Raw genomic sequence first — 27,816 nt, 5'->3', positions numbered from 1 at the left:
ACTAGGCAGGCATTGCTCTAAACAAGGAGAAGCAACTGGAGGAGCCACAGGGTCTTATCCTCTGCACCGAGTAACTGGCTAATGTATAAAGGCTTATAGAAAATACCATCAATGCTTAACATGGCATTCAAAGCTATGACATGGATGGTTTATAATCATAACAATACAATAAACCTGGCTTGAGTTACCAGTAGTAGCTCATGGCAGCATTTTCAAGGTGCTAGTTAGATTCACTGTTACTGGAGCTTCACATAAGATTTTCCAGACACAGTCTAGAAGTATTTTATAGTTGGAAGAAACATGACAGATCAACTAATTCAGCAACTTTGTACTGGAAGAGATTTCCAGGGATGTTTGGAGGAGCCCAATTGGCACGGCCAAACCAGGAGGCCCTTGATTGCAGTCTAGTACTCTTTTCACTGTAATAGAACATATGCCTTTTAAAATTTGTTCAATATCTTTGTCAATTAAGTAAGAAACTGATGTCTAATGGGTTGTGAGCCATCCTCACTTCATTTTTATATATCCCTAATTAAATGTGTTTGTCTGTATCTAGCATAGCAGTTCTCCTTGAAGAACAGTCTGCAATAAAGCTAATGTTGCCATAATATTATTTTTAAAAAGTAAAACAGTTATCCAGTGCTCTAGTAAGTGAAGTTAGAAACATAAGTCTGAGATGCAAATCCACAATTGGAACAAACAGTGACCCGCTTGGCTGGGGAATGTCCTCCATTTGCACCAGCAGCAGAAGCGTGGCTGGTGCAGATGCCACCAGGACTTCCTTAGTCTTTACCTCCACTGCCACATTTACAGAAAACTCAAAATCTCATATGTTAAATCTACACAAATAGAGAAAGTCCTTTAGACTAAATAATGCAACTAAATCCTTCTTGAAACTTCATTTACCAATCGTTGGAACTTTAGTCCCAACCCCACTACAACTGAGATATTTTGCCAACAATAGCTTCTCAAATCAGGTCAGAATTAGAGGATCAAGGAAGTGCTTATTCAACGAGCATTGGTTGAACACCTACTGTTGTGAGCCAGGCCCTTTGGTTGGTTCTGGGGACCCTGAGTTGAAGAAGAAGGTTTTCAATCATAATTACAATAAATGAAACACATAAATGAAGATAGTAAGTCCAATTATATCATCAGTCCCAACATATGTGAATGGATTCAAGTCACTGGTTATATGATGTAGAATTTTATCTTGAATTACATAATTCTTAACTACAGTCTCATGTAAGAGATACACCTATGTCACACAAGTCAAAAAGCAAAGATTTTAAAGAGAGAAACCAGGCAAATATTAACAAAAAGAAAGAAGGTATAGTAGTAATAGCATTAGGCAAAACAAAATTTAAATTGAAAAGGATAAAAGTGGCCCAAGAGGGATGTTTCATAGCGAGGAAAGATCCAGTTTACCAAAAAGAAATAACACAAACTTTTATGCATATAACATGGCCTGGAAAAAGTATAAAACAAAAAATAATTAGAAGCATGAGAAGAAATTGATAAAGTTACAATAACAGTGGGAGACTTTAGCATACCTCTCAGAATAGATAAATCAAGTAGATCAAATATACAGTAGGATATAGATTATTTACATAACAGGATTAACCAATTCAACTTGATAGACATATAGAAAATTTGTGTCCATGTAACAAGGACTGTAAATTATTTTCAAACATACATGGGACAGTTTTACAAACTATGTTTTAGGCAATAATAAAATCTCAATAAATCTCAAACATAACCGACATAATATAGGCACAAGTAAAAGAAAACAAGAAGTAGAAATTAAACATGAACTAGCCAAAATAAATTTGGAAATTTAAAAATAGTATTCCAGATAATCCCTTGGATAAAGACATCAGGATTAGAAGTAAAAATTTCTTCAGAAAGGAAAAATACTGAGAGTCCCACTAATCGAAACTGTGGGCCATGGCCCGAGCAGAGGAATCGGAACAGCCAAAGGGCAATCACTAGAAAGTACTGAAAAAGGGTGAATGAAACTCTGAACTCAAGAAGTTAGAAAATAAATAATTAAATCCAAAATTAATAGACAGTACTAATAAAAGCAGAGATTAATAAAATAGAAAAAATATGACAAAAATATTGTTATTAAAGAATCTGGACTTTGGGGGGAATCAATAAAGTAGATAAATTTTATTAAAGTACATAAGTAAAGTGCTAAGAAATGAATATACTACATTTCCAGACAGAAACACTCAAAGTTGTAAAGATGCCACTTTTCTACAAAGTAATCTACAAATTCACTGTATCCTAATTAATACCTCAACTAAACCTTGACAAATGTGTCAAAAATTCACCTAAAAAACAATAAGCACTAATAGCCAAGAAAAAAATTGAACCAAACACAATGGCAAAGATCAAAAACAGACAAATAAACAAACATACCAATGACGCAGGATGTCACCTGCCAGATGTCAAGCATATAGATACACAAAGCTTATATTCTATTTACTTGATAAAGTCTCAGCAACTCCAACAATGTGGTACTAGTCATGAAAGAAAAACATAATGAGACAGAATGAAAACTTTGGAAGTATACACATGAGTTTAGTAAACAACAAACACAGCATATCAATCAGCGGGGAAAGAATACAACAAACAAATAACTGGTGTTGGTGATCTATTTGTCAAAATTCATTGACAAAATTCAATTCCAGATGTATCAAAGAGCTAAGTGTAGAATTAAAAAGCCATGTAGACATGTGACTCACAAAGGAGAAATATGAATAGCCAATAGACACATTTAAAGGTACTCAACCTCACTAGTAACCAAGAAAATGCAAGTAAAATCCATGAGGAATGTGATATCAATGTTTATCCACCAAAAATTGACAAAAAAAAATTGTTATCAACAAAGTAACATGTGTGACAGATACCTCTATGCACTGTTCACAGAAATGATAATATAATGATCTTTTTGAAACCAGCAAGTTGACAGAATATATTTAAAATTTTAAACTCCTACATCACGACTCCACAATTTAATCACTGTATTTTGGATAAATACTTACACATAAACTAAAATAGAAATGAATACGGATGTTCATTGTAATATCATTCCTATGAGTGAAAATAAAATAGGGTATATCCCTCCAGTGGTTAAAAAATCATGAGTTAGAAAGCGAACAACCTTTGAAAGATCTCCAAGACAATGAAAAGAGGAAGGCATACACACACAAATGATGTCATTATGTAAACACACACCAAATAACACGATGTGTATATACACATGCACATGCATGAATGTGTGTGTGTTCATTCAAAAAAGAGCCAAAGGCATGCTACACTAACATCAGTTCCATGGCTATCCAGTTCCATGGCTATCACCAGGAACTGGAGCTGGGATGAAGGAGAGTTTGGTTCAGAAGGCCTTTCCTTTGATCTATATCATTTGATTATTTGTAATAAGGGGAATATTTTCATTTCTTACTCAAACAATTAAAGCCAATTTAAAAGATTACAAGGTAAAGAAGATATGGCAGTCAACAATAAGTTAGGATTCCAAAACTCACTGAGCTTCTAGAATCTGGGCAGGACTGGGTTTCACATGCAAAGAGTGGAGGGTTCTTCCTTCCCTCAACTGCTGTCCACTCAGAAGCTACACAGGGCAGGGAAGGAAAAGTAGGGTGAGCCAGGAGGAAGCAGCTGCCGGTCCAGCCCCAAATGGCTGGCTGAATACTCAAAAGCCCAGTTGGTATTGTTCCAAAGGGAAGTCCACAAGGCCCCAGGACATACCGAGGTTCAGAGGATGCTGCTCCAGAGCCAGAATCATGCATCAAAGCTGGACTAGACCCATGGGGGAAGCAATGAAGGGCAGACACCCCAGGTTCCAGGTATGGCAGGTGTTCGATTCCAAGCGAGGGTATGCGAACCTGCCTCGGCCCTGGCTACCTAGTTCTGCTAACCCCCCTTTCAACTTGCTACTTAATGTGTTTCTAGCCTTGACCCCCTCTTCTCTGATAGGAGATACTAAGGCACAGGGTTGCTGTCTCAATCAAATAGGGTAGTTGTTGTGAGAGCTCTGTTGAAGAACGGTATCGGCCTGGCTGGTGCTGAGGGCCAAGGTAAATGGCATTTACAGACTGTTCCAGGGTATGGCTTTTGGGGCCTCTCCCTGTGGGCCACTCCAAGTGATAGAAGAATGGGGATGCCATATTTACATAAGCCATACTATTAGGGCACCAAACAGAATCCCAAAAGTATTTTGGTACAATTTTTACATCAATTCATATTTAATCTTCAGCACAGCAGTGCACAAATTATATGTGAAGAGTCAGATTATAAATATTTTAGGCTTGGCAGGTCACATGGTCTCAGGCAGCATTCAACTTTGCCATTTTAGCACAAAATTATCCTATATGTAAATGAATGGGTGTGGTCCATTCATTTAATAAAATCTTATTTGTAAAATCAGGCAGCAGGCTACAATTTGTCAACTTCTGCTATAGCCCAACAAATCAGATGTACAGAAAATAATTATTAGAGTCAGATGCCGTGGAGACGCTTTCAATCCCAAACCTGTTTGATAAAGAGCAAACCTAATGTGAGGCCAACAGCCCAAGCCCCAGGGACAAGTTTATAGTTACCAGCAGGGCCCACAGCCAGTACCCACTCCTCCAGGCTTTGCTCAGGGCAGCGCTTTCATCACCAGGCTTGGTGCAGAGCACAGGAATGAAAAGCCCTAAAGCTCTTTGCAGACCTGCTGTTCCACTGAGTGTCAGGAGAAAGGGCCTCTGCAAGCTTCTGCACAGGCCGTGGCTGCAGGCAGACCCAGCTCCCCAGGGGATAAGGGGAAGGTTGAGTGGCACAATGATCCAAGCTCGCTTCAAGGTCAGATTCCAGCTGCTGGCTACTAGGCAATGAAGGAAATACATCTGCCCCCTCAGCTGTATTCTTAGCCTGGGGCTTATAATCTAGTAAATTAAGGACCCAGAAAAGATGAGGCACCTTTAAATGTACTAGTTCTTCCAGGTCCTGCATCTTTCCTTACCAGTATGGAGCCACCTCCACCCCTTGCCCTTGAAGCCCCTCCAGTCCCATTCTGGTCAATTCGTAGAAGCTTTATGACTCAACTAAGGGAACGGGTTTTCTTGAAAGTGAAAGAGAGGATGGTTACAGAACAGTCAGAACATAAGTTGAAGGGGCCATGGGAGAAACAAGCCCTGAGGACAGAAGCCCATCAGAGGGGACGAGCCCAATTGCAAGAGGCAGGACCGCATGTGTGCAGATGCTGGGCTGCCCTCAGAAGCACATGACTTGCCAGGCTTGACTGCTACCCTCACCCTCCCTACCCACTGCCCTCCCACAGATCCCCATTTTCCTTACTTCTCAGTGGGAATGTCATTCCAGACATAGCTGGCTGGCCAAGAGGCCTCCACCCTGAACAATGCGGCCTCTGCACTCAGCTTCGCCCACCAGCTGGAACATGTGCAGGGCCCAGCATGCTCTTCCCCCATGACTTGCAGCTTCCTCCCCGTTCAGACCAGCTGCTGGCTTTGAAATAGGATTCAGGTCTCAAGACAGCTTTGCTGGGGCCCTTGCGGAATGCAAGCCCTCATGGAAGGCTACAATACAGGTGTGCCTTCGGCCCAAGGCATGGACCTGGAACTCGCGATGACAGGGAAGCAACACGAGAGGCTCTGCCACCACATCGCCACGGGGGGCATTTGAACTAGCGCAAAACCTATGGCTGGCAGCTAGCGAACACACACTGCTCAATAGGTGGAAGGCATCTTCATGTCCAGGTGTCTTGGCTAAACCTGATACAATCATCCAATTAACTGCACTCCAAGTTAAGCGGCTTCCTGGTAGGCACAGGAACCAGTTTTTCAGAGTCTAATTTGTATTTGTGGTTTGACACCAACAGTCTTGTTCTGCTAACTAGTCCTTGAACTTGAAAAGGAAATATAATGCCACCACAGAGATACCTGAAGTTACCTGATAATTAAGACTTCTTTTATTCTCTGTTGGAAAAATCTATAGTAACAGAAAGATCAGGTTAGGTTGTGTTTCGCCAAAGAATTGTTGTTGGAGGACAAATAGAGGGACTGGGTTCCATGGTCAAGTATCTGAACCTCCCTCTTTGGACATTACAATGAACAATGAAATAATAAAGTGGTTTTGCCATTGGGTGGGGGTGGGGGGGAAGGGGGAGCCTACATAACTTTTAAATTTATCAGAGAATCTTTTTTTTTTTTTTTTTTAAAGAATAGCTCACTTGGAAATGCTGGGTTTGGCCAGAAAATGACAGTGAAAATAAGAAAGACACTTAATTGCCCAGCGATGGGCTGTACTAATGCAGAATGCACAGGGGATTATGGGATGCTTTCAAGACATGTGTGTTTAGAAGGCATTCTCCATATAAAAATAATCAGAAGCCCCTTCTCCATTTTATTCCTAATATATGAAAAAGGCCAAGCACCATGCAAATGAAGAGATAGAATCAATATAGCCCCACTGACCAGTCACAGTAAGCCCCTGACATGTTCCTCCCCAAGCATAGCCAACACCCTTCTCTCCTCCCCACGCCTAAGTTGTACTCGATTTCCGAGGCCGACCTCAACGGCTGCCTCCACACAGGATCCCCGCGTGTCCCAAGTACATCCTGAATACGAAGAGGCCAGGACTCAAGAGTGTGCGCATCAACTCCAGGTCCTACCTCCAGGCTCATTCTTTTAGGCTGCCAGTGCCCCTGCCCCAGTTTCCCAGTTTTTTCAGAGGCAGCCCCAGTGCAGAAAAACAAGGACTTCTCATGCCCAGTCTACTGGGGTTTCCACTACAACACACTGCGGGTACTGAGAAGTTCAATAGTATGTTTGAAAACTAATAAACTAAATGATGCTACTGCCTTTCTTTATACTTAGAATCCACAAAAGGCAGAGTGAAGAGGAGAAAAGGTATAGTGAAGGGAAAGAGATTCCCTAATCTCCTGCCCATCAACTTGCCAAGCCAACCACCCCCAGCTTCAGAGGGGCGGGGCACGCTCCTGCCTGCCCTCCAGAGGCAAGCCCCACACAGCAGGCCTTCAGGGGAATCTCAGAAGCTCTGGAGAGGCCACTCAGGAAGGAGGCATCATCTACAGAAAGGAAGACCCCTGAAAGATAAAACTGGAGTCTCCACATGTTTGAAGAAATAGTGCAGGGATGCTAAAGAGTTATAAACTCATTAAGGACAAGCCATGTACCCGAGTAAAGCCCTGGTCTGGCACATCAGACATAAACAAAGACAACCAGAAATGGCTGGACAGAAGAGGGGACAGACAGATGGGTTGAACAAAGTCATCTCTGAACTGACAACATCTCACGGCATTCCACCCACATCTCTGGCCACTTGTTCCCAATCTCGCCTGCTCACCCCTTCCTGTACCCCGTGAACCCCTGGAGTAGCACAAGACTCCACTCTGGACCCTACTCCATTCATCCTGCCCTCTCCTCTCATGGGCTCCCCTACTCATTTTCTTCAGCACCCTGACATGCAACACCCCCTGTATAGATTAGGGGTTCCCATATTTGAATTTCCAGCCCAGACCTCTGCCTTGATGGATGTCTAAATCCAAGTGCATGGCTCACATTCCACACTCCCAACATAATTGCCAGAATAAGCTTGTAAAACACAAGCCAAATCAGGCCACTCTTTTGCTTGAAACCCTTCAGTGGAGCCCCATTTGTGCCTCTCAGCACCACAGCCTATGGGCCCTAGCAATCGCCCCCTCCCTCTCCGGCTACCTCCACACCACCCTCCAGCCAGCACAGTCACCCACCCGGCCCCTGCCACTGAGACACATCAGCTCTTTCCTGCTTCACAGCCTCAGCCCTTCCCATCACCCCCTGCACTCTTCGTCCTGTGGCTCTTCACATGATGGTCCCTCTCTGTCTTTTAAGTCTCAACCCATATGACTATGAAAGGGGAAGTGCAGCTACTCCCACCCCAGGGGCAACTTTCTACTCCGTCACCCTATTTATGTCCTGAGGAGCATTTTCCACCATCCATATTTTTTATTTTGTATATCCTCATTCTCCCCCAAGTCACTGAGCTCCACAAGAACAGGGTCTTTTAGTTCTGTGTGCCCAATTTGAAAAATAAATGAATAGGCCACATTGTTAGCTCTTTGCATGAAAGGGGCCCTCTTGAAAGGTAGTGAGTTCCCCAGCCCTGGTGAGATGAACACGTGGTAGGCATACTGCAGAAGGGTCAGACACTGGGTGGGATAGGGCGAAGGGATGGACCCAGAGACCTGCCACGGTCCTGTCAGCATTGGGAGTCCATGGCGTGTCAATAACTGACTACTCAGAGGCTTCCTGTCAGATGTCCTTCTCACTGAAAACTGACATCCACCCCCTCAGGCCGCATCATGGCCAGTCCCTGCTCCTGAATCACACAAGGGGTGCTTTCTCGACTCTGGTGAAATCCTAGGAATGTAATTTAAATTTTTTAAAAAGCAAAGTCTGTGAGCTTCAAGGGCCTTCTGGTTCAGTCACAGGTCTGACTGAATAAGCATGCCAAATTAGCTCCTGGCTACGGCACCGGATGGGAAAGTCGAAGGGTTGAAACATCAGCCTTACGACACCACATTCCACCCCTGGACCTCTGTCGCCGGCCACAAGGGCCTGTGAATCAAGAGCTGTTACTTGGGCAGAGATTGTGGGCTGGCCCATGGAGCCACAGGGATTATAAGTTGCAAAACATGAGCCATAAATGCAGAGGGCCTCCCATGTTTTCTAAAACCTGACCAAGAGCTGAGCCACAGATGAGGAAATGGTCTCTTGCTGCCCTTGATGAAACGACAGTTCCACTGGAGGGACAAAAAAGATAAGTCTGGAATTGTAGGAGACAGAGGCACCAGGCAACCACTGAGCACTAGAGTCGGGGGCTCCTGAGACTGGCAAGATTTTTTTTTTTCTAATTTTCAATCCAAAACAGGGATCTGATGCTGCCCACAGCTTGCTGATGGCCATGAGCTTGTCACTGTTGTTTACAATGGAAGGGCAGGCAATGAGGGCTCCCTTTCTGGGCCTCTGACCCTGTCTCTGGCCCATGCTCTGTGGCAGAGCAGACCCGCCTGCTGTTGCTGGGGTTGGGGGTGCATTTGTGCAGCTGCTTTTAGACACAAGAGGAGGCAAAGGATCGGGACAGACTGGAGGAAGGCCCAGTTTTTTCCTTTATGCTTTTGTGTTGCACACAAGCCTCATCTATAAAAATGAAAATGGTTCAAGAATTAGGCACATTTCATGTGCCTAATATCTCAGTATGAAAAAGTTTATCAACTCTCTTCCAAGACAAGAGAGGACTATGTGAGTGGGGACAGGGAATGGGAGATTGGTTTTACTGAAGACAAACTCTATCTGGGCCCTGCCTCCCTTTGATCCTCTGAAGTTGAGCAAGGCCAGGCTGAGGGGCAGGTCAAGGCCAGGGCTGTGCCTTCCAGCTCCAGACTTCCAAGTGGCCAGCAGCCGGACTCCAGTCCTCTGACCATTCTGAGACATACCACATCCACATGGATAAAATATGGAATGGGAGAACGCTTGTGTACACTTGGACTTAAAATGTGGATAATTCTGAGATTGTGAAACCAAAAGCATTAGTTCATTCAGTGCAAGGCATGTTTTGTTAACTCCTGGGGCAGTGAATTTTAAACTCATCCGTGGTGTAGGGACCCCAGCAAGATGGGCTCCTTCCTTCAGGACTTGAGGAGAGGCTTGGTGCACCCCACCCCATGGATCCCAGACAGAGCTTCTCAGATCTTATTAGTTTGAAGACCAAGGCTGCAGGGACTGGCCTCACCTGTCTCTGGAGGGATATCCACTGTGGAAGCTACCTGATGGGCCCCACCTGCCATACCCCAACACCCTACTTTCTCAACCAAGGCAGACAGAACCTGTTACTCAGTACTCACCTCTTAACCTAAAATTGCTCACAGCTATTTTCTGATTGTGAAAAGAAAAGATCTCAATGAGGAAAATGAGTAAGGCAGCAGAGGAAAAGAACACAACCAAAGTGCCAAGAATCCACAACCTAGGATAATTACTGGAACTATCTTGGTGAGATTCTAGTTTGTAAGATTTCTCATATATTCTGCCTTGTAAGTGTTCTGGACTGTTATTCTAACTTGGGCCAGAAGAGACAGTTAAGAGACACATATAAGACAGAGCAGGTCAAGTGAAATCCACATGCACCAAACTCATTACTTAGGTCTAGAAGGCCGTAAGGGCTAGCCCGATATCCTACCCCTCGCTCTCTGTTCCCATGATCCTGGCCTGCCCTCAGCTCCTCTACTTGGCCAGGTGCCGTCCCTACCCAGGGACCTTGTCCTTGGTGGTCCCTCTGACTGGACCATCTCCAAGATGCTCCTATGGCCCAATTCTGATCCTCCGGGGGTCACTATTCCAAGAGGCCTCTCTCCCTGCCCCACCCCACTCCCTCTTTATCACATTACCCTGTTTTATTCTCTTTGTAGTTCCGATCAGTGCCCTAAATTACACATGTTTATCGGCAGTTTCACCCAGGAAAATATAAGCCCTTACTCACTCTTGTATCCTCAGTGTCTATAGTAGTATCTGGTACATGGTAGGTGTTCAGTGAATAGTTCTGAACGAAAGAACAGAGTCAAAGAAGAGATCCTGAGGCAGGAAGTTCATGATCAAGGAACTAAGAGAAGGCTGAAATTCCAAGATGAAAGGGAGGAGAAAGAGAAGATGGGATTTCATGGTAAACAGGAACAGATAATTCAGGTACATTTCTATAGGCCGTGTAAAGATTTTCATCTGAAGATTAAAACCACTTAGGGGTCTCTGAAAGGTCTTAATTCAAGAGTAATAGGATGAGGTTTGGATTTTTAAAAACATCACTGTGGATTCAATATGAAAAATGAGTTACAAGGGAGCACACAGGTTAGGAGTTGGGAGACTATGCAGTAGCTCTGACCAGTGAGGGGGGGTAGCAACTGACATGGAACGATGACGGACCTATGGGGCCTACGGTGGCTCTGAGAAGGGAGACAGGAGACACGTCAAGGCAGACTTGCTAGCCGATGCAGCAGCACTCACTAACATACGAGGAATGGTCAAAGGGTAAGTTTGGTGGAGGAAGATGGATACTGACCAGCCTGGGGTGCCCCTGAGACATCCCAGTGGACCTGTCTAGTAGGTAGTTGGCTGTGCGGACCTGGGGTTCAGAAGAGAGCGTGGACTGGAAGAAAACAAAGATTCAAGAGACAGCATGAAATAATAAGATTGCATTAATGTCTAGAGAGGTGGAGATCGAGAGACAGAGAAACATCTAAGGATGTTACAGCTTCTGATATGGGTCACTGTGAGGGTGGTGCTGCTATGGAGCCCCAGATGCAGTGGAGGTGAGATATTTGAGAATCCCTAATCTGCTCTGAAATTGCATAGGACCCAGCAGAGCCACTGTAAAAAGGTATGACTGGATATGGGGAGGGGTGGTCAAAGCCCAGGAGGGATGTGGGTCAAGCAGCTTACTAGGAGGTACAAGCTATTACATTTGTGTGAAGTGAGAAGCCATGCATCTCACCAGGCCAAATGACTGCATTCTCAGCCTCCCTGGTAACTAGGTGTGGCTGTGTGACTAAGTTCCAGCACGAGATAGAAACAAGTGTGTGGTCCATCTGGACATATTTCATTAAAAGGGAAGGGGAAGCATTCTTCTCCTCCTCCTTTCTCTACCCTACTGCTTGAAGCAAGGGTGAAATGGCTGGAGCTCTAGCAGCCTCTAGGTCCATACAGATGAGCGCCAAACCCAAGAGATGACAAAGAAATAAGCAAGAAAGTACCTGACAACTTCATGAAACTGCCTCACTCACCTCTCTTGGGATTGCCTCCTTCCAGGCTTCTTTTAAAAGAGAGAGAAATACACCATCTTATTTAAACCACTGTCATTTGAGGATGTTCTGTTGTATGTAATGAATCCTAATCCTAGTGGGAATGCTAGCTGGCTGGTTAATCACATCTCCTGCATTGCTTTGCCCTTGCTTTAGGTCACACCATTGCCTTGATAGGGAATATCCTCCTCTTTGCCTGTATTTATTTAAACCCTACCCATGCTTTGGAGGATGGATCAAATTCCACCTCCCACAGAAGACTTCCTTTCCACTTCCTCCCTGAACTCTGGCACTGCTTGCCTGCCCCCACTCCTTGGGCATCTGGCTTAAGCTGCCTTCACAGTGATTCATCCCTCTCTGTGGACCTCCTGACTGATCCAAGAGGGTCAGGACCATCAAGGGCAACATGCCTGTTTCCTAGGTCCTTGGATTCCCTACACCTGAGAGGCATTCCAACACAAGGTCTCCCTGCATATGTCCCCAGTAAACCTCTTTCGCCTCTACAGGCAGCCAGAATCAGAATGGGAGCAGAAAGTAAGTAAATAAAGTCTAAATGTGGAAAAGCAGGCAGAGTTGAGGGCAGTTTGTAAGAAATCTAAAACCACTTCTAATAAAGAGGCAACTTGGGGGAAAGATCTGGTACAGCTCCTTCTGACAATATAACATAGCTGTTTGCCTGCCATATGGTTAACCTGGCAAGGGGTGCGATTCACATAAAAACAAAGTGATGGCAGCCCCCAAAGAAGCACAATGCCATGGCCCCACAGAATGAGCCCTTCAGAAAAAATAACAAGTCATGTAAACTTATGTATTTTCACAGAACATACTTGCAACATGTTCTGCATAAATCATTATCAGTAACAAATTACTTTTGATTTTAGTAAAATAAAAAGCATGTTCCAAATATTGCAAGAGCAAGTTCAGACCAAGGTAAATAGTTTGCAACTGATACAGTTCATTTCTAAAGACAGTATAATTTTTTTAATTATATATTTTTCACCCTATTGTCTGCCACATAAATAGTTAAACCCAATCAAAAAGGCAACACAAAGGCCCAGAGGATTCACCATCACCAGAGCTGAAGTTTGTAACACATGCTGACCTGTCAGCGTCAGCAAGATGTCATCAAAGATAATGATTACTGGGGACACCGAAATGGGCCCAGGTCCAAATACTAACAGTCTGTTTAAGGGTGTGTTCAGATTTCCTCAAAATGCCCTAAGAATGCAGATGAGGAGAACCCACACTCCGGGACCCCCACAGAAAGTAACCATGGTAGAAACACTGAAGTCCTCACAAATAAACCCTAGAAGATGTGTTTGGCACATAAAGAGCCAATTGAGAGATAAGAAATTTTCTGATTGAATAACATGAGTGCCTCTCTTGAGACCTGCTTCTAGCAAGGAATAATGACTATTTAAGACTGCAGATGTCGAGTGCAGGGCAGTAACAGGCCATGAGGCAAATCCTGCTTTCCTCCCTGCAGACAGTTTGAGCACAATTTAGATGGCTGCTCCTCTGCCGCCTCATTTCTGCTGAAACCTGCTGGGTTTCAACATGCCTGCCCAACCTGCCTCCTTCCGGGCCTAAGCATCCAGGACTCCATGTCAACCCCGCATGGCCACATGCCACTTGGGAACTGCTGGTGGACAGGGCTTGGCCTCAGGGAAAGCCTGTCTGCTGGACTGCATCTCCACTTGTGACCACCAGGTGTCAGTAGCAAGCGAGTAGATACCCATCTGAGTTTTCAGGGCACTTGAGCTGACCCTGAAGGGGTAGACAACACTTCTGGTGGTTTTGGAGGCAAGCAGTACTATCTCAGACTCTGAGGCCCTTGTGCCTATTTACTTGAAACTCACCATGCAATCTCACTAAGCAATTTGTAGGATGGTTTTAATTCAATAGCCTTCATGCTCTTAAACAAAAGATAAAGGGCTGCTCCTTTCAATAGACACCAGGCCCTTGCTTTTCTTCCCCCGGGAAAGTGGAAACATAATGCAGGGTTTTCTATTCCTTGCCTATTCTCCCCATATAAACTACCAAATGACTATTCCAGCAATTTCTCTTTATACTGAGGTTCGATATGTCTTGTTTGGAATGCTTCAGCGACAGCTTAGGTGCTAGTGGGTGTGGAGCCCATAGGAGGTAAAGCCCAGCAAAGAAACTGGATTGTGCAAAGCCTGAACTAAGGTCTACTTCACTGCCTGCTTTGAGGAACTGGATCTAAATTGGCTTCTTCCATTGAGTATAACATCTTCAACAGAAATATTGGATTTATGAGTCACTGCAGCCATATTGAAACCTGTATGTTATTGGTCTTTTAAACCCAGGATGTCAGCAAAGCACTGTCATATCTGTACCTACTGCCCTCTCCAGGACAAGGACACTTCCTTTGGAACACAGGCGTATGCCAAGTCAGGCTCACTGTGCCCTCAGCACCAAGCACTGTGGCTCCTTCCAGGGTCCATGTCGCCACTAAACATCACGCAGCCACCACAAAGAATGCATCCTATTTACCTCAGCCTTTCCCATCCTGCTATAAGGACCCCTGCTGAGCACTCCTTCCCCTCTGAGAACTTCAGGCATCTAGCAGGTTCTTACACTGCCAATTAGCCCCTTAACTTGAATCCAAGAGAGCCCAATTCCCAATATCCCACAAGCAATGATGCTGAGGACGGAGGAGAAACACAATCTTCTGGGTAAAAGACCCTCCTGGGTTCAGCTGAGGGCTTGCAAATAGCTTCAAGTCCCCCAGCTGGCACAAAGAAACACTCAAACGTTTTGATACTAAATGGCATTACTGAGTCTAAGACTTGGAAAGGCAGTTTGGTACCTGGGGGACCAAAGCTGGCCCTACTATCCTTGGGAAAGCCCCACTGTCACTACAACAGGAAGAGGAAGGACATTTCTGCAACAAGACAGCCACCAAACCAAAATCCCAAGGCGTTACCCCAGTGTTGCTACCATGCCTCCTTTATTGTTTATTCGTGTCCATATATCTTGACTCACAAGAGGCATTACCCTAAGCAATAACGGGGAGTGCAGAGCCATTCTGTAGGTACCAAGAATGTATAATAATACCCAGGAGCTTAGCTTAGCCAATGAAACTATTGCCCCTCTCCTTTCGTCTTCTTTCACGACCCCAATCACATTCCACCCAAGCCCAACAACAACTTTCAAGCTTATGTCTTCCAAACACAAGGGCTGATAAGGACAAGCCTGTGGAGCAAAGTGCCAGTCTCACCATTTGTTGATGATGAGAAACAGTGGCGGACGCTGCCTGAGGAAGAAGTGCTACAGTTCTGCCAGAGGTCAGTCGCATGTCCATTGCCCACGATCCATTCCTGGAAAGAATCAGACATTTGACATCAACTGAGGTAGTGAGAAGTGACAGAAAGGGGAGGGAGAAGACCAAGGCAAAGCAAAGAGCAGCCTCATCAACCTGTCCGCCCAGCCTGCCCCTGCCCTGCCCAGTGCTGCCTAGCCAGAGGCCACAATCATACTGCAGAAAGGAGAGAGGTGTTGGTCTATCTCAGACACCATGTTGAGGAGGACTCCGGTTTTTGCAGGTAAAAAGCACTTTGTCAATGGAAAAGTACCACACACACACATGCATAAGTTACCATTCTGCGCAGAGGTGTGTACTATAATAGAAGGAGTCACTCAGGGCCTCTGTATTCAAGACGTCTCTCCTCCCTGGGTCTTCTGGGTGTCATTCCCCACCCACCACCTCTCTGAGCCTATTTCCTTATTTATAATCCCTACCAATCTGACAAGATTGTCAGGCACAATTAGAATGTTGTAAAATGCTTATAAATGATAGACCCGGATGCTTACAAAATTCACAAATCTGGGACATAATTATTTTTCACAAGCCAAATTATTACTCAACCTTTTAAACAGACAAGAATATCAGGTCTGGAATTCACCTCACATGTTGAAGTTAAAGCCACAGCACCTAACTGCCTGGGGCTGCGCCCATCTTCACAGCCAAGAAAATAAGTTTAGAATCCAATCTACTTGATGCCGCTGGCTTTGTAACTGAGTTATCCTCTTGGTCTGTCTGCGCAGTGGGGACTCGTCTAAGAAGGTGCTGTGTCCACATCAAAAAGCAGACCTGGGACTGTGACTTCTTTTCTGAAAAAGCCAATTTTAACTTCTGGACTTTAAGTCCTAAAGGCTGTTTTGTGCACAAAACCGCCCATCTGACCTATGCCACTTGGAAAAAGCAAACCTTCATAAATACTCCTCTTCCTCAACAAACCTGCATCAAGAAAAAATGCTCAATAACTTTACCAAATAAAGGTTTGGGGGCCCTGGATCTCCACCGAAATTATTGGGCTTAAAAGGAGGCCTGGGCAGCTAAGAAATCAGTCCAGTGATTTCTTCCTTCCTACCCCTTAATCTGCTACGGTTTTCTCAAAACAACTGAAAAGGCGCAGATTGCCAGAAACTGCAAAATGCCCTGGGACATCTGAAGCTTCTTGTCTGCAAATAACCATGCCGTCCTGAGCTAGAGCGGGTACTGGTGGAATCGGAGCTTCCGGAGGCCCCAGCACTGGGTGAGCGCGGGGTGCCCGGCCGCCCACGCTGTCCTCCAGGCACTCACGCTGACGATGGTGGAGACGAACAGCAGCACCAGTACAGCGACGTGGAGAACAATGATACTCAGCAACAGGAGGAGCATTTTGGCGGTAAGTTCTGCTCAGCGGAGTTTCTGCCTGCCAGGAGAGAGCCGAAGCTAGACGTCAGGCCCAACCAACCGGCCCAAGAGGGGGGGGGGGGGGGGACGGTGCCGAGGATAGTCCCTGCGATTCCAGGTCCTGGCGCCGCGCCCGCCCGCCTCCCCACGGCCGGCCGAGAGGGGGCAGCCGCGGACCACAGGATACTCGCCTTTAGGACTTAAAGTACTCAGCAGGGCTGCGGGGGGGCGGTCCCCTTGCAACAGAACAACTTTTGCTTTTGAAAAAAAAATGTGGTAAGTCAGTGCAGGAGGAGAGGTTTTTCCACAATGGCGAGCAGAGGCCACAGCCCGCCTCCACCCACCCCGGGGCGCTTCCCAGAGACAGCCGAACCTGGGGTAGCGGAGAGAGCACACGTTCCCTTACACAGTGAAGGTGGGGGCGAGGGGCTAGGCGCCCAGAAGTCTGCAAGAGGCCTGGGGACACCTAGGGCAGGCTCTGAGGGAGAGCGCGCCGCAGAGAGTTGGTTTCCCAGATCCCCGCGAGCTCCGCATTCCAGGAGTCGCCAAGTTTCCAGTCAGTTCTGCCAGCGCCGGGGAGCTGTCTTGGCCCCTGGCTCAGCTAGCGAAAGACACTGGAGGCTCCAGAGAGCGCGCAAGGCGGTGTGAGGAGGAAAGAATGGTCGAAGAGAGAGGTACCGGGACGCTGCGCCTCCCGCCCACAGTCCGCTGCCTCCCGCAGCCCCTGTGGGCTGGACCTAGCACGTTTGCCCCCGAGGCCTCGCGGGGCCCCGCTGCACAAGGAGCGGGGATGCTACCCGGTCCAGCAGGCCTGGGACTAGGAACTCTTTTCTGAAAAAGCCAATTTTAACCTTCCAGTTTTAAGTCCTGAAGGGTGTCTTGTGAACTACGCCTCCCATGTGGATGGAGCGGAGCAAAAGTCCGGTGGGAAGGAGAGGCGGAGGGTGGAGGGAGGGTGGAGGGTGGAGGGTGGAGGGTTGAGTCCCAGGAGAATTGCAGCGGGCCACAGCCTGCCAGACAGCTTCCATCCGCAGTTGTGCGGTCCTCGCCCCTCATTTTACAGACCTGGGGGAACTGAAGAACGGGATGGCCTATTACAGGGTGTGTAAAGCTGGGAGACGAGCCGCGTCTTTGGGGACCATTTCAGGATGGAGTCTTGGGCCAGGGAGACGTTTCATAACTCGGATTTTAAAGTACCCAATCCCAGGCCCCTCCGTTCCCCTCCACAAGCAACACATTCAAAGAAATCCAGGAATGTACATGAAGAAATAAGCACGGTTTTCTGATGTCTCCCAGAAGGTTTAAAAAGTCCAGTGGCTCCTAGTGCCCGGGCGCGACAAGAGGAGGGTGGTCGGGCATAGAGCTGGAAAGTGGGGAACTACAGCACCCCCAGGAGGTCTAGGGCAGGCACTGGTTTGCCAATGAGTCCCCGAGTAGCCTCCATTCTAGTGAGGCGAAAACTGCTCCGCCCCTGCCCCGTATTCTGACCCAACACCCGCGCCCGTTATGTTTTACACACCGCAGGGCACCCCACTCGGTATCCCTATAAACCCCGTTGGAACCACATGGGACAGACCGTGGTCTGTCCGCCCGCGCCCGGTACAGAAAGCTCAGGGATCTGGCCAGCCTCAAGCCTGCGCCTTTCTGGCACCATCGACAGAAGATGCCCACGTTTCTCCCCCACCTCCTCCACTTTCCCTACCAAAGCACTTACAGCCCAGAGGGATAGCTGTCCCAGATCGTCAGAGCGGCCTCAGTCACCAACTCGAGGCGTTCTCTTGGCTGCTGGCGTCCCCAAAGACAGCTGCGCTGCGGGGTTGCGATCGCAAAGCGAGGGGCCAGAGGGAGGCTCCTGGCGATCCCCTTTAACGGGAACAACGCCCTGTCTGCGTCGCTGCAATAGGGTGTGTCCCTGGGTCAGCGTGTGCAGGAGGGCGGGACTCAGGGAGGAGAAGGCAGAAAGTGGTGGGTGGGGGCAGGAGACAGTTACTTGGTCTTTAATGCGCCGCAGGAGAAAGTTGATCTCTGCAAAACCTCTGCTACTTTCACTGCTACTTTCACTGCTACTTTCACGGGAGGCAGCTGAGTTATCTCACCTCCACTTCCCTTCGCTCCGCCGAGTTCATGGAAACCAAGTATTGACTGATAAACGGGCCCCTCGGTCCACGTGGGGAAAGGTAGCCAGAGTTCGCCCCCACCGGTGCCCAGCGCTGGGCTTCGGGGGAGAGGGGGCTCACGCAGACTGAGTTCCCTTGGGGGCGAAGCCTGGATTCCTCTTATACTGGGAGGGGGGGGGGGCGAGGGGGGGAAGGGCGCTGACACTTCAGCCCTGGAAGATGTCCCAATCCTCTCAGAGCCTGGCGCACCCGGCCTGCCCTGTGTCCTTCGCTGGGCACATCTGCACTGTGTGCGCGGCTGTTATCAGTGTCTGCACGCAGGCCGTGCGTCGGGTTCCTAGGATTGGAGTGGACAGATCTAGCGGGCTCTTTTTGGATGAGAATTAGTCTGCAGAAGGAGAGTCCTGGCAACTATGACACAGCGTGTCCTGGGGTCCAGCTCCTCCTAGCCTGGGCAAAACCAGAACACAACCCGGTAAGCTCCTGGCAAAGTTTGCCTGGCTTGGCTCCTAGTCTGGGCTGGCGTCCCTGCCAGGAGGTGGGGAGTTGGCCATTTGAGGTGGGGGAAGAGCAGCCAGGGAAATCAGCTGATTCATAGCTGCCCGAACTTGGTCCGCCCAGTGTCACAGGGAGAGAGGCTAGCCCTTCCGGGCGTGGCGAAGATGTGCTCAAATAAGACACTCCGGAAGGCCAGCCTAGATGCATGAATAGAGAGCCCGAATGTGCGTGTTAAACGTCTTTGCCCACTAATGCAGTTCACACACACACACATACATCTACCTGCTAGTGAACTGTGTCATAAAACTTCATTAGTCTAAAGGATTCAAGTCACATTCCACGTTATTTTACTATTTGAAAGTAACTGCTAATTGCATATTCTTTAAGTGAAAATAAGTTATATGGAAAATTTTTCCAACAGTGGTATTTTAAAAATCATTATATTATCAGATTAAAAAGAAGAATCTTAGTGAAAATTGTGTTCAATGCCCATCATGTGGCAGGCACATTAGCAGGACTTCACACATGATCTGTGAGAGGTGGTGTGGTCCAGTGGTTAGGCCCTGGGCTCAGCAAACCTGATTACCCTGCTTACTCAGGGTGTATGAATTTGGGCAATCAGCTAAAGTTCACCGAGCTTCTCTTTTCTTTCTGCAAATAGGACAAATATGCCTATTTTTTTAATTTTAATTTTTTATTGTTATTCAATTACAGTTGTGTGCCTTTTCTCCCCATCCCTCCACCCCACCCCAGCCAAACCCCCCCAAAATGCCTATTTTAAAAGATGTGAAGCAGCGAGCATAGTGTCTGACACATAATAAGGGACCAGTGTCCAGTAAATTGTCACCATTCTTATTATGATATCACATTTAACCACTGCAGCAAATTCAGGAGCATGTCTGACTGCCCCTGGACCGAAACAGCTCCAGCTCCCATTGGTTGAAAGTGCACATGCAAGTGGCATGACTGAGAAACGGAAGTGTTTTTCTTCTCCCCGGGTCATTTTATAGTGAGGTTTGCCCTAAGCACTACTGCTTTGCTTTATGCCATTTAGACTTTTATTTACTTTATTTAACAAATATTTATGTGGTCACTATGTACCCAGGACTACTCTAAGCACTTTACAAATATTAGCATATTTAACTCAGGATTTTTCCCCCAACTAAATTTTTTAATGAAGTATATACACCCACAAAAGTGTACATATTGTAAGGCACAGCTCATATCTTCCTTTCTTTTGAATCCAACATTTTAATCAATGCCAAATCAGAGCCACACCGTGGGCTGCAGAACCTGTGAACCCCTCTGTCCCTCATACCTCCCCTGTCTCCCCCCAGTGGTGGAGAGCGAAATGCTGCTGCTCAGTGCACGGCAAGTAAGCTCTGCCACACCCAGGGCAGGCCAGGGCTCGGCTACAGGTGGAAGCTTCTCTCTGACCTGCTTACCGCTGTGAGATCACCTGCCAGGCGTATATGCAGCGCTGTTTCCCACCAGGGAAGGAGCATCTAGACCCCCTTATCCCTTCAGATCTGATGTACCGGGCTTTCTAGATGCCCTCAGACATTCTCGCCGCATATCCAGCTTATCCAGCTCCTAACCTAGGATTTAAAAAAATTCTCTGACTCCCCACTCAATTCCAACACAAACACACTGTCTCCACTGCAGTTCTATTTGCGGTTTGCGGGGGGGGGGGGGGGGGGGGTGTGGATTGGTCAACAAACACTCTGTAAAGCATAAATACACACCACCCAGAGGCACAGTTGCAATAAAACTCACCAGGCCAAACAGTGTTACCCCTTCCTCCTTGCAGTGTTCTTTGTAGTCAAATGCAAAAGATGCAAAGGCAGGGCCCTCCCCACAGGGTAGCAGAGAGGCCAGCAGCTGGCAGACCAAACCTGCTGCTTCCAACCAGGCTCCCCAAGATGTTCCCTGGTAGGGCTCCCTGTCACTGAAAGCCAAACCAGGCGTCCTTCCAGTTATTCAGGGGCTGGTTCAACGCTGGAATATGTCATGGTGGCCTGAGAGTGTCTCAGCCTCTACTATTTAAAGGGACAGTGCCCAGCTTTATGCACTTTCCAGAACTCAGTGATCCCAAAAGGCTCTGCAGGGTTTGTGGAACCTGAAATCAACAAGGAGATGAGCTTTGGGTATGCCTTAACCCATGATGCTGAAGCTGTTCTTGCTGGAAGTGCCAGCCTGTGTATAGCAAAGAGGTCTCCTGAGTTCTCTGTGCCCAACCCCCACCTCCCAGTGAATTTTGCAAAGGTGAAATATACTGTGTGAAGGGTCTGTGTCCATAGTGTTATATGTGTACAGACAGATACTTTTAATCAACAGCATCATTTTAAGGGGCTCAGACATTGTGTAGATTATGTCTCATAGCAACACCCCACAGAACCAAATGTCTCTGTCACCCAGTCATTATTTAATGTTGATCTTCATGAGATAATTCAACTCAAGTAAGCAATCCTCTATTGAAAACATTCTAACCATTCAGGCAGGATAGGCTAGGAGAGCCACTAGGAGGAAAGTCATGGAGAGGTGCACAAGTGAAGACATGGTATTCTTCAGGCTCTTTGTAGCTTACAGTCCTTCAGGCTCTCAAAAAGAGTCCTCCATTTCTTGAAAGTTCCTCTGGGTGGAAACTCCAAGACAAAGGGAGTTGGTTTTATTGAACGAGCTTCCGGAAATTCTGGCAATTTCCCCACCTCTTATGTTAGAGACTTCCACTCGGGACGCCCTGCAGAGCTTGAAGAAGTGCCCTTGGCCACAGACTCTGTTTTATTGGGCTGCTTGGGCAGTTGGAGTGGGGGTGGGGCGTCCAAATGACCCTCTCCCCTGTTCTGCTCCCAGCCAGCTTTCCCAGTCCCAGTGAAATAAGTTGGCCTCTTCCCTTTGGATAAGTCATTTTTATTTTTGCCAACAGTGGTTCTCAGCCCGGAACAGCTCTTTAGAATCACCCAAGAGCTTTGCAAATGGCCTCTCCTGGGGCTGTGCCCCTAGCAGGTGCCACTCTGGTCTGAGATGGGTATCAGGTGTGGTTAACATTCCCCAGGATGGTCCAGTGTCCAGCCAGATTGTCATATGGTGTCACATGGTTTCTGATTTCCTTCCAGCTTCCTTCTGCTATGGCGCCCAAATTGAGCCAAGCCCAGTGTGGGGTGCAGCATTCTGTAAGTTATAGTTCACAGTCCTGCTAGGTAAGTCAGGGGTATGTGCACATTTGGGGTATGTGTGTATGTGTGTGAGAGAGAGAGTAGTCTCCTTCAGTCCCACCCTGACATGGAAGGGTCCTGTGAGCATGGTTTTGGGGCCTCCCCAGACAGCCGCCTCCTACAGTGCCCCCCAGGACGAGATGCTGAGGGCTGCTGCCCTCCAGGCCAGGATTAAGCTTGGAGACCTTTGAGAAGATCGGATCTGCTCAGAGGAAGAAGGGAGGGGTAGAGTGGGGGTGGCATGCATGCGTTTTGCTTCTGATCAGCTCTTCCTCCTCCCATGAACTCCATGTTTCAGAACTCCTTTGACCGCCCATCTCCAGCAGCGAAGCCCTGGAGAACCCGCTGGCTTTGTCTGTTGCCTGTCTGATGTGTTCCTTGAGGCTTCGAGGCCGCAGGGCTGGTCACTACTGTGCTCCACTGCCCCCCTACCCCTGCCCACCAGGCCCCAACACACCTGCCCTCACATACCCAGGCCAGACTCAGCTTCCCACAGGCCTCCAAGTAAATGCCTTCCTGGTCCTCTCTCTCCTTCCTTCCAGTGGCCCTCTCCTCAGCAAAACGGACCCCCACTCCCCACATTGGTGTTGAGCAATATGTCTGTCCTCAGGGTCATGGAGAATATCCCCCTAGGCCACTTGCCCTAATAATGAATAGAATATTCATCAAATCACCCTGATCATTCTTGTTATAGTCCTCATCTTTTCAGTAGGGAAAATGAGAGTTAGGCAAACTTCCTGAGGAAACCCCATCAAGTCACTTCAGATGGGCTAATTCCGGCACCTGAGCTTTTTGGCTGCACCAGGCTACTTTCCCTTGTTTGCCAAAAATCATTTCTAAGTTGTGGATAAAAATCCTTATAGCAATAGTAGCTGATGGTTACTTGGTACTTACTATGTGCAAGGCACATTCTGAACATTTTGTATGAATCAAATCATTTCATCTTTACAACAACCTTATGAAATATGCATCCCATCACCCTCTTTTATGTAAGAGGAAACTGAGGCACAGCAAGACATTGAGTGACTTTCTCAAGAGACCCCGTGAAGGAATGATGGATTGAAACCAGGAATTCTGGCTACAGAGCCTGCACTCCACACCCTGTGATGTTTTGCATCCTACTGTGCTCCTTCCAGGTTGTGTCTAGCACATCCACACCTTTCTCACGCTGCTTCCATAAACTCTGGATAATCTCATTTCTTTTATTTAGCGAAGATCCCAACAAATTACACCTATTTATAGATTTATGTTTCTTTTTCTGTTAATAAACCTAGAAAATGTCCTGATACCTCCACTGATTGCATCTGTCCTGTGAACCCCGCCCCCCCATTAAGCACCCTGCCTCATCTTGCAGGGCCAGGGACAGCAGGGCGGGGGGGCTTTGTGGCACTCCCTTGTGAAGCACCAGTGCCAGGTGGCTCCTGCTCAGAACCGACAGTCATTTCACAGGGCTGCTGTTGCTGGCTGTCCTTGGGGAGTGGAATCTGAGCAGATTCAGCAAGTGGGAGGCAGCCCTTTAGTTGCACTTATAGCAATTAAAATGCTGTTTCATGCCATGTTTTATTCAGCAGGGCATCATCAGGACCATTTTCTATGTGGAGAAACTGAGGCATGGAGAATTTGCAAAGCTCCTTCCGGGGACCAGCGTGGAAGTGCCACAGCTGTGACATGCAGCCAGTTCCTCTGGTTTTGAAACCTGTGGTTTTTCCATTATGCAGACTCCATACTCAGAAAACAGAGGCGAGTCTCAATTGGGCCTTTGCCCAGATTATGAAGTTGTCGTTAGAGTGTCTGTCTCACCAGGCATTCGGTCAGTATCTGGGCGTGTTTACACTACACATGAAGCCTTTCCTGTCTCATTACAGCCAGCAGCCTGTGTGGGTGTTCTTGGCGAAGCCAGGACGCAGCTGATATGAAGGGTCCTCAAAAGTCAGTTTATTGCTGTATCCAGTCTCTTCCTGACTCTTCTGACCTTGGGTTAGAGAAGCTGATTACTAAAAGAGCAAGAAAACAGGGAAAAGATGGCAAAGGGGAAGGAAGGAAGGGAGGGAGGGAGGCAGGTACAGAGGGAGGAAAAAGAGAAAGAGAGGAAGGGGAGGAGAAGGGAGAAAGGAAGAACCTGAAGGAGCCAGCTTGCCTTCTAAGAGCAGATCCCTTTGTAAATAGACATGTTTGAAATCACATGACCTCCAAGTCCCTAAAAGGTGTTCCCAACAAACAACACAGAAGCAAGTAGAGAGCAGCTAAGACACACAAACTCAAGTGGGCACAAGCTGTTCCCTAAATTACATGAATTTATACATTCTTCTTGGGATAAGTTGCATCTTTTGCTCCTTCACCTGTGGGAGAGAACAAGTACAGAATGATGATGTTGTGCCATTGGAACAGTACAAAGTACAAAGGATTCCTTGTTCCCAAGTGCAATGTTACTTAGGAAAGCCAGATTCCATAGATGTAAGTGGAGGGAGAGGAGGCGGTCCTTCCTCTGACATCTCATGAGTCAGCAGAGAAAGGATTCAAGAACAATTTAAGCAACAGAGCTTCTGAAACTGATTTGTACTTGGGATTAAAAATTCTGAAACTCTCAGAAGACTCTTTCTCTTAAGGGACATTTTCCCACTCCAACTGGGGATAAGGTCACTGAGGTAGGCAGTGTGAACTAGCTGGCCACACAGTAATGGATGGACTGCATGGAAGAGAGGAATGCATGGATTTTCTGGGCCCCATGGACCAGGCATACCAAAGCAGAGGAAGGTAGTCTGGGCCTAATGTCAGTGGTTGTCCTCATTGGGGGACAGGACAGGCCAAATGAATGCTTGATTCAGGAAGATGACGCCATGCCTGTAGGATATTACTCTGCTGCAAAAAGGAGGCCCCCATAAGCTATTCTGGAAGGGAACCTGGGAGAACTATTCCCATAATGCACCACGGTACCCATGGTCCCTTGAGCACACTGAGCTGGAAGAACAGTAGTTGCAGATGTTTTCTTCGTCTCTGAGTCCCTGAACTACTTCAAGTGTGAAACCTCAGCCAAAGCCAGGAAGATCACAGACAAAAGCCAAATCTTTTTGAGAGGTTCAAAGCAACACTGGGCGAAGCATCAAGTATATTTACTTTTTATTGTTAAAAACTAGGAAATACCTGTCCCAACCTGTGTAGATCAGTGGGTTGGGCGATATTCCACAATGCAAAAGGTTGCTGCTTCCATTCCCATTCAGGGCACATGCCTCAGTTGCACCTCAGAGAGGCAACTAATCAATGTTTCTCTCTTACATGGATGTTTCTGTCCCTTTCTTTCTCCCTCCCTTCCCCTCTCTCTAAAAATAATAAATAAATAGAATATTTTTCTTAAAAATGACTAGGATGGAAGCATGTACCATGCTCATGGATTGGAAGAATTAACATCATCAAAATGGCCATACTACCCAAAGTGATTTATAGATTCAGTGCAATCCCTATTAAAGTACCAATGACATATTTCACAGATATAGAACAAACATTTCAGAAATTCATATGGAAACATAAATGAGCCCGAATAGCTGCAGCAATTTTGAGAAAGAAGAACAAAGCAGGAGGGATCACAATACCTGATATCAAACTGTATTACAAGGCCACTGTAATCAAAACAGCCTGGTACTGGCATAAAAACAGGCACATAGACCAATGGAACAGAACAGAGAGCCCAGAAATAAACCCAAGTCTTTATGGTCAATTAATATTTAACAAAGGAGGCAGGAGCATAAAATGGAGCAAAAACAGCCTATTCAACAAATGGTGTTGGGAGATCTGGACAGCTACGTGCAAAAAAAATGAAACTCGATCACCAACTTATGCCATACACAAAAATAAGTTTGAGGTGGATAAAAGACTTAAATGTAAGTCGTAACACCATAAAAGTCCTAGAGGAAAACATTGGCAGGAAAATCTCAGACATTCCACGCAGCAACATCCTCACAGACACATCCCCTAAAGCAAGGGACATAAAGGAAAAAATAAACAAATGGGACCTCATCAGAATAAAAAGCTTCTGCATGGCTAAAGAAAACAGCATTAAAATAAAAAGAGAACCAACAGTATGGGAAAACATATTTGCCAATGATCCCTCAGACAAGGGCCTGATATCCAAAATATATAAAGAACTCACACAACTCCACTCCAGGAAGACAAACAACCCAATTAAAAAATGGGCAAAGGACTTGAACAGACACTTCTCCAAGGAAGACATACAGAGGGCCCAGAGATGTATGAGTAGGTGCTCAGCATCATTAGCCACCAGAGAGATGCAAATTAAAACCACACTGAGGTATCATCTCACACCACTCAGAGTGGCCACCATAAACAAATTGACAAACAAATGTTGGAGAGGATGCGGAGAAAAGGGAACCCTAGTGCACTGTTGGTGGGAATGCAGACTGGTGAGGCCGCTGTGGAAAGCAGTATGGAATTTCCTCAGAAAACTAAACATGGAACTGCCCTTTGACCCAGCAATTCCACTGCTGGGATTATACCCTAAGAACCCTGAAACACCAATCTAAAAGAACCTATGCACCCCAATGTTCATAGCAGCACAATTTACAATAGCCAAGTACTGGAAGCAACCTGAGTGCCCATCAGTAAATGAGTGGATCCAAAAACTATGGTATATTTACACAATGGAATTCTATGCAGCAGAGAGAAAGAAGGAGCTTATACCCTTTGCAACAGCTTGGATGGAACTGGAGAGCATTATGCTAAGTGACATAAGCCAGACTGTGAGGGACAAATACCATATGATCTCACCTTTAACTGGAACATAATCAACAAAAGAAAAAAGCAAACAAAATATATCCAGAGACACTGAATTTAAGAACAATCTAACAATGGGCAGGGGGGAGTGGGGAGGAGACAGTGAGGAGAGGGGATTGCAGGAACTACTATAAAGGACACATGGACAAAATCAAGGTGGAGGGTGGGGTTGGGGGAGGGAGGTGGGTTTGGCTGGGGTGGGGTGGAGAGATGGGGAGAAAAGGCATACAACTGTAATTGAATCACAATAAAATTTTTTTTAAAAAAAGGTCTAGGAAATACCCAATCCAGGAAATTTCAGTGACAACCACGGGCCTCATGGCATAATTACCTTAGAATTTTGAGTCAAAATTGGAGTTTTAGAAATGTATCTTAAAATAGTCATGGATATACAAAAATGTGACTCTAAAGGTATTTATTGCAGCACTCTTTATGATGAAGGAAAATATGAACATTCTAAATCCTAAACAATAGGAAAATGATTGGGTAAATTTTGGGACAGTGATAGATGAAATGTTATATAGATATTAAAAATAATGTTGAGGAAGATAATTTAGTGAAATGAGAATATCAACAATGTGGTTATTTGGGAAAATGTTACAGATTACTATACCTGCAATCTAGGGA

At 46.4% G+C, this 27,816-nt stretch overlaps 1 protein-coding gene across 2 annotated transcripts in view; it reads right to left on the bottom strand.

Annotated features, from left to right (window-relative positions):
- Positions 1–21,148, bottom strand: part of PMP22 (peripheral myelin protein 22) — a 31,394-nt gene extending 10,246 nt beyond the window's left edge. The window contains exons 1-3 of one of the 2 annotated variants that reach the window (XM_024565095.4): positions 20,966–21,148; positions 16,482–16,593; positions 15,117–15,216 (exon numbers count right to left, since the gene is read on the bottom strand). In XM_024565095.4, coding sequence (XP_024420863.1) covers positions 15,117–15,216; positions 16,482–16,559 — 178 coding nt within the window. In that variant the 5' untranslated portion in view covers positions 16,560–16,593; positions 20,966–21,148. Of the gene's footprint in view, positions 1–15,116; positions 15,217–16,481; positions 16,594–18,288; positions 18,464–20,965 lie in introns of those variants that run through there. The other variant, XM_024565094.4, reaches the window with a different exon arrangement.
- Between the last annotated feature and the right edge of the window lie 6,668 nt (positions 21,149–27,816).

The sequence above is a fragment of the Desmodus rotundus genome, chromosome 9, assembly GCF_022682495.2.
Source record: "Desmodus rotundus isolate HL8 chromosome 9, HLdesRot8A.1, whole genome shotgun sequence".
NCBI lineage: Eukaryota > Metazoa > Chordata > Mammalia > Chiroptera > Phyllostomidae > Desmodus > Desmodus rotundus.
The sequence above is the reverse complement of the archived record's forward strand: the minus strand, read 5'-3'. Positions and strand labels throughout refer to the sequence as shown.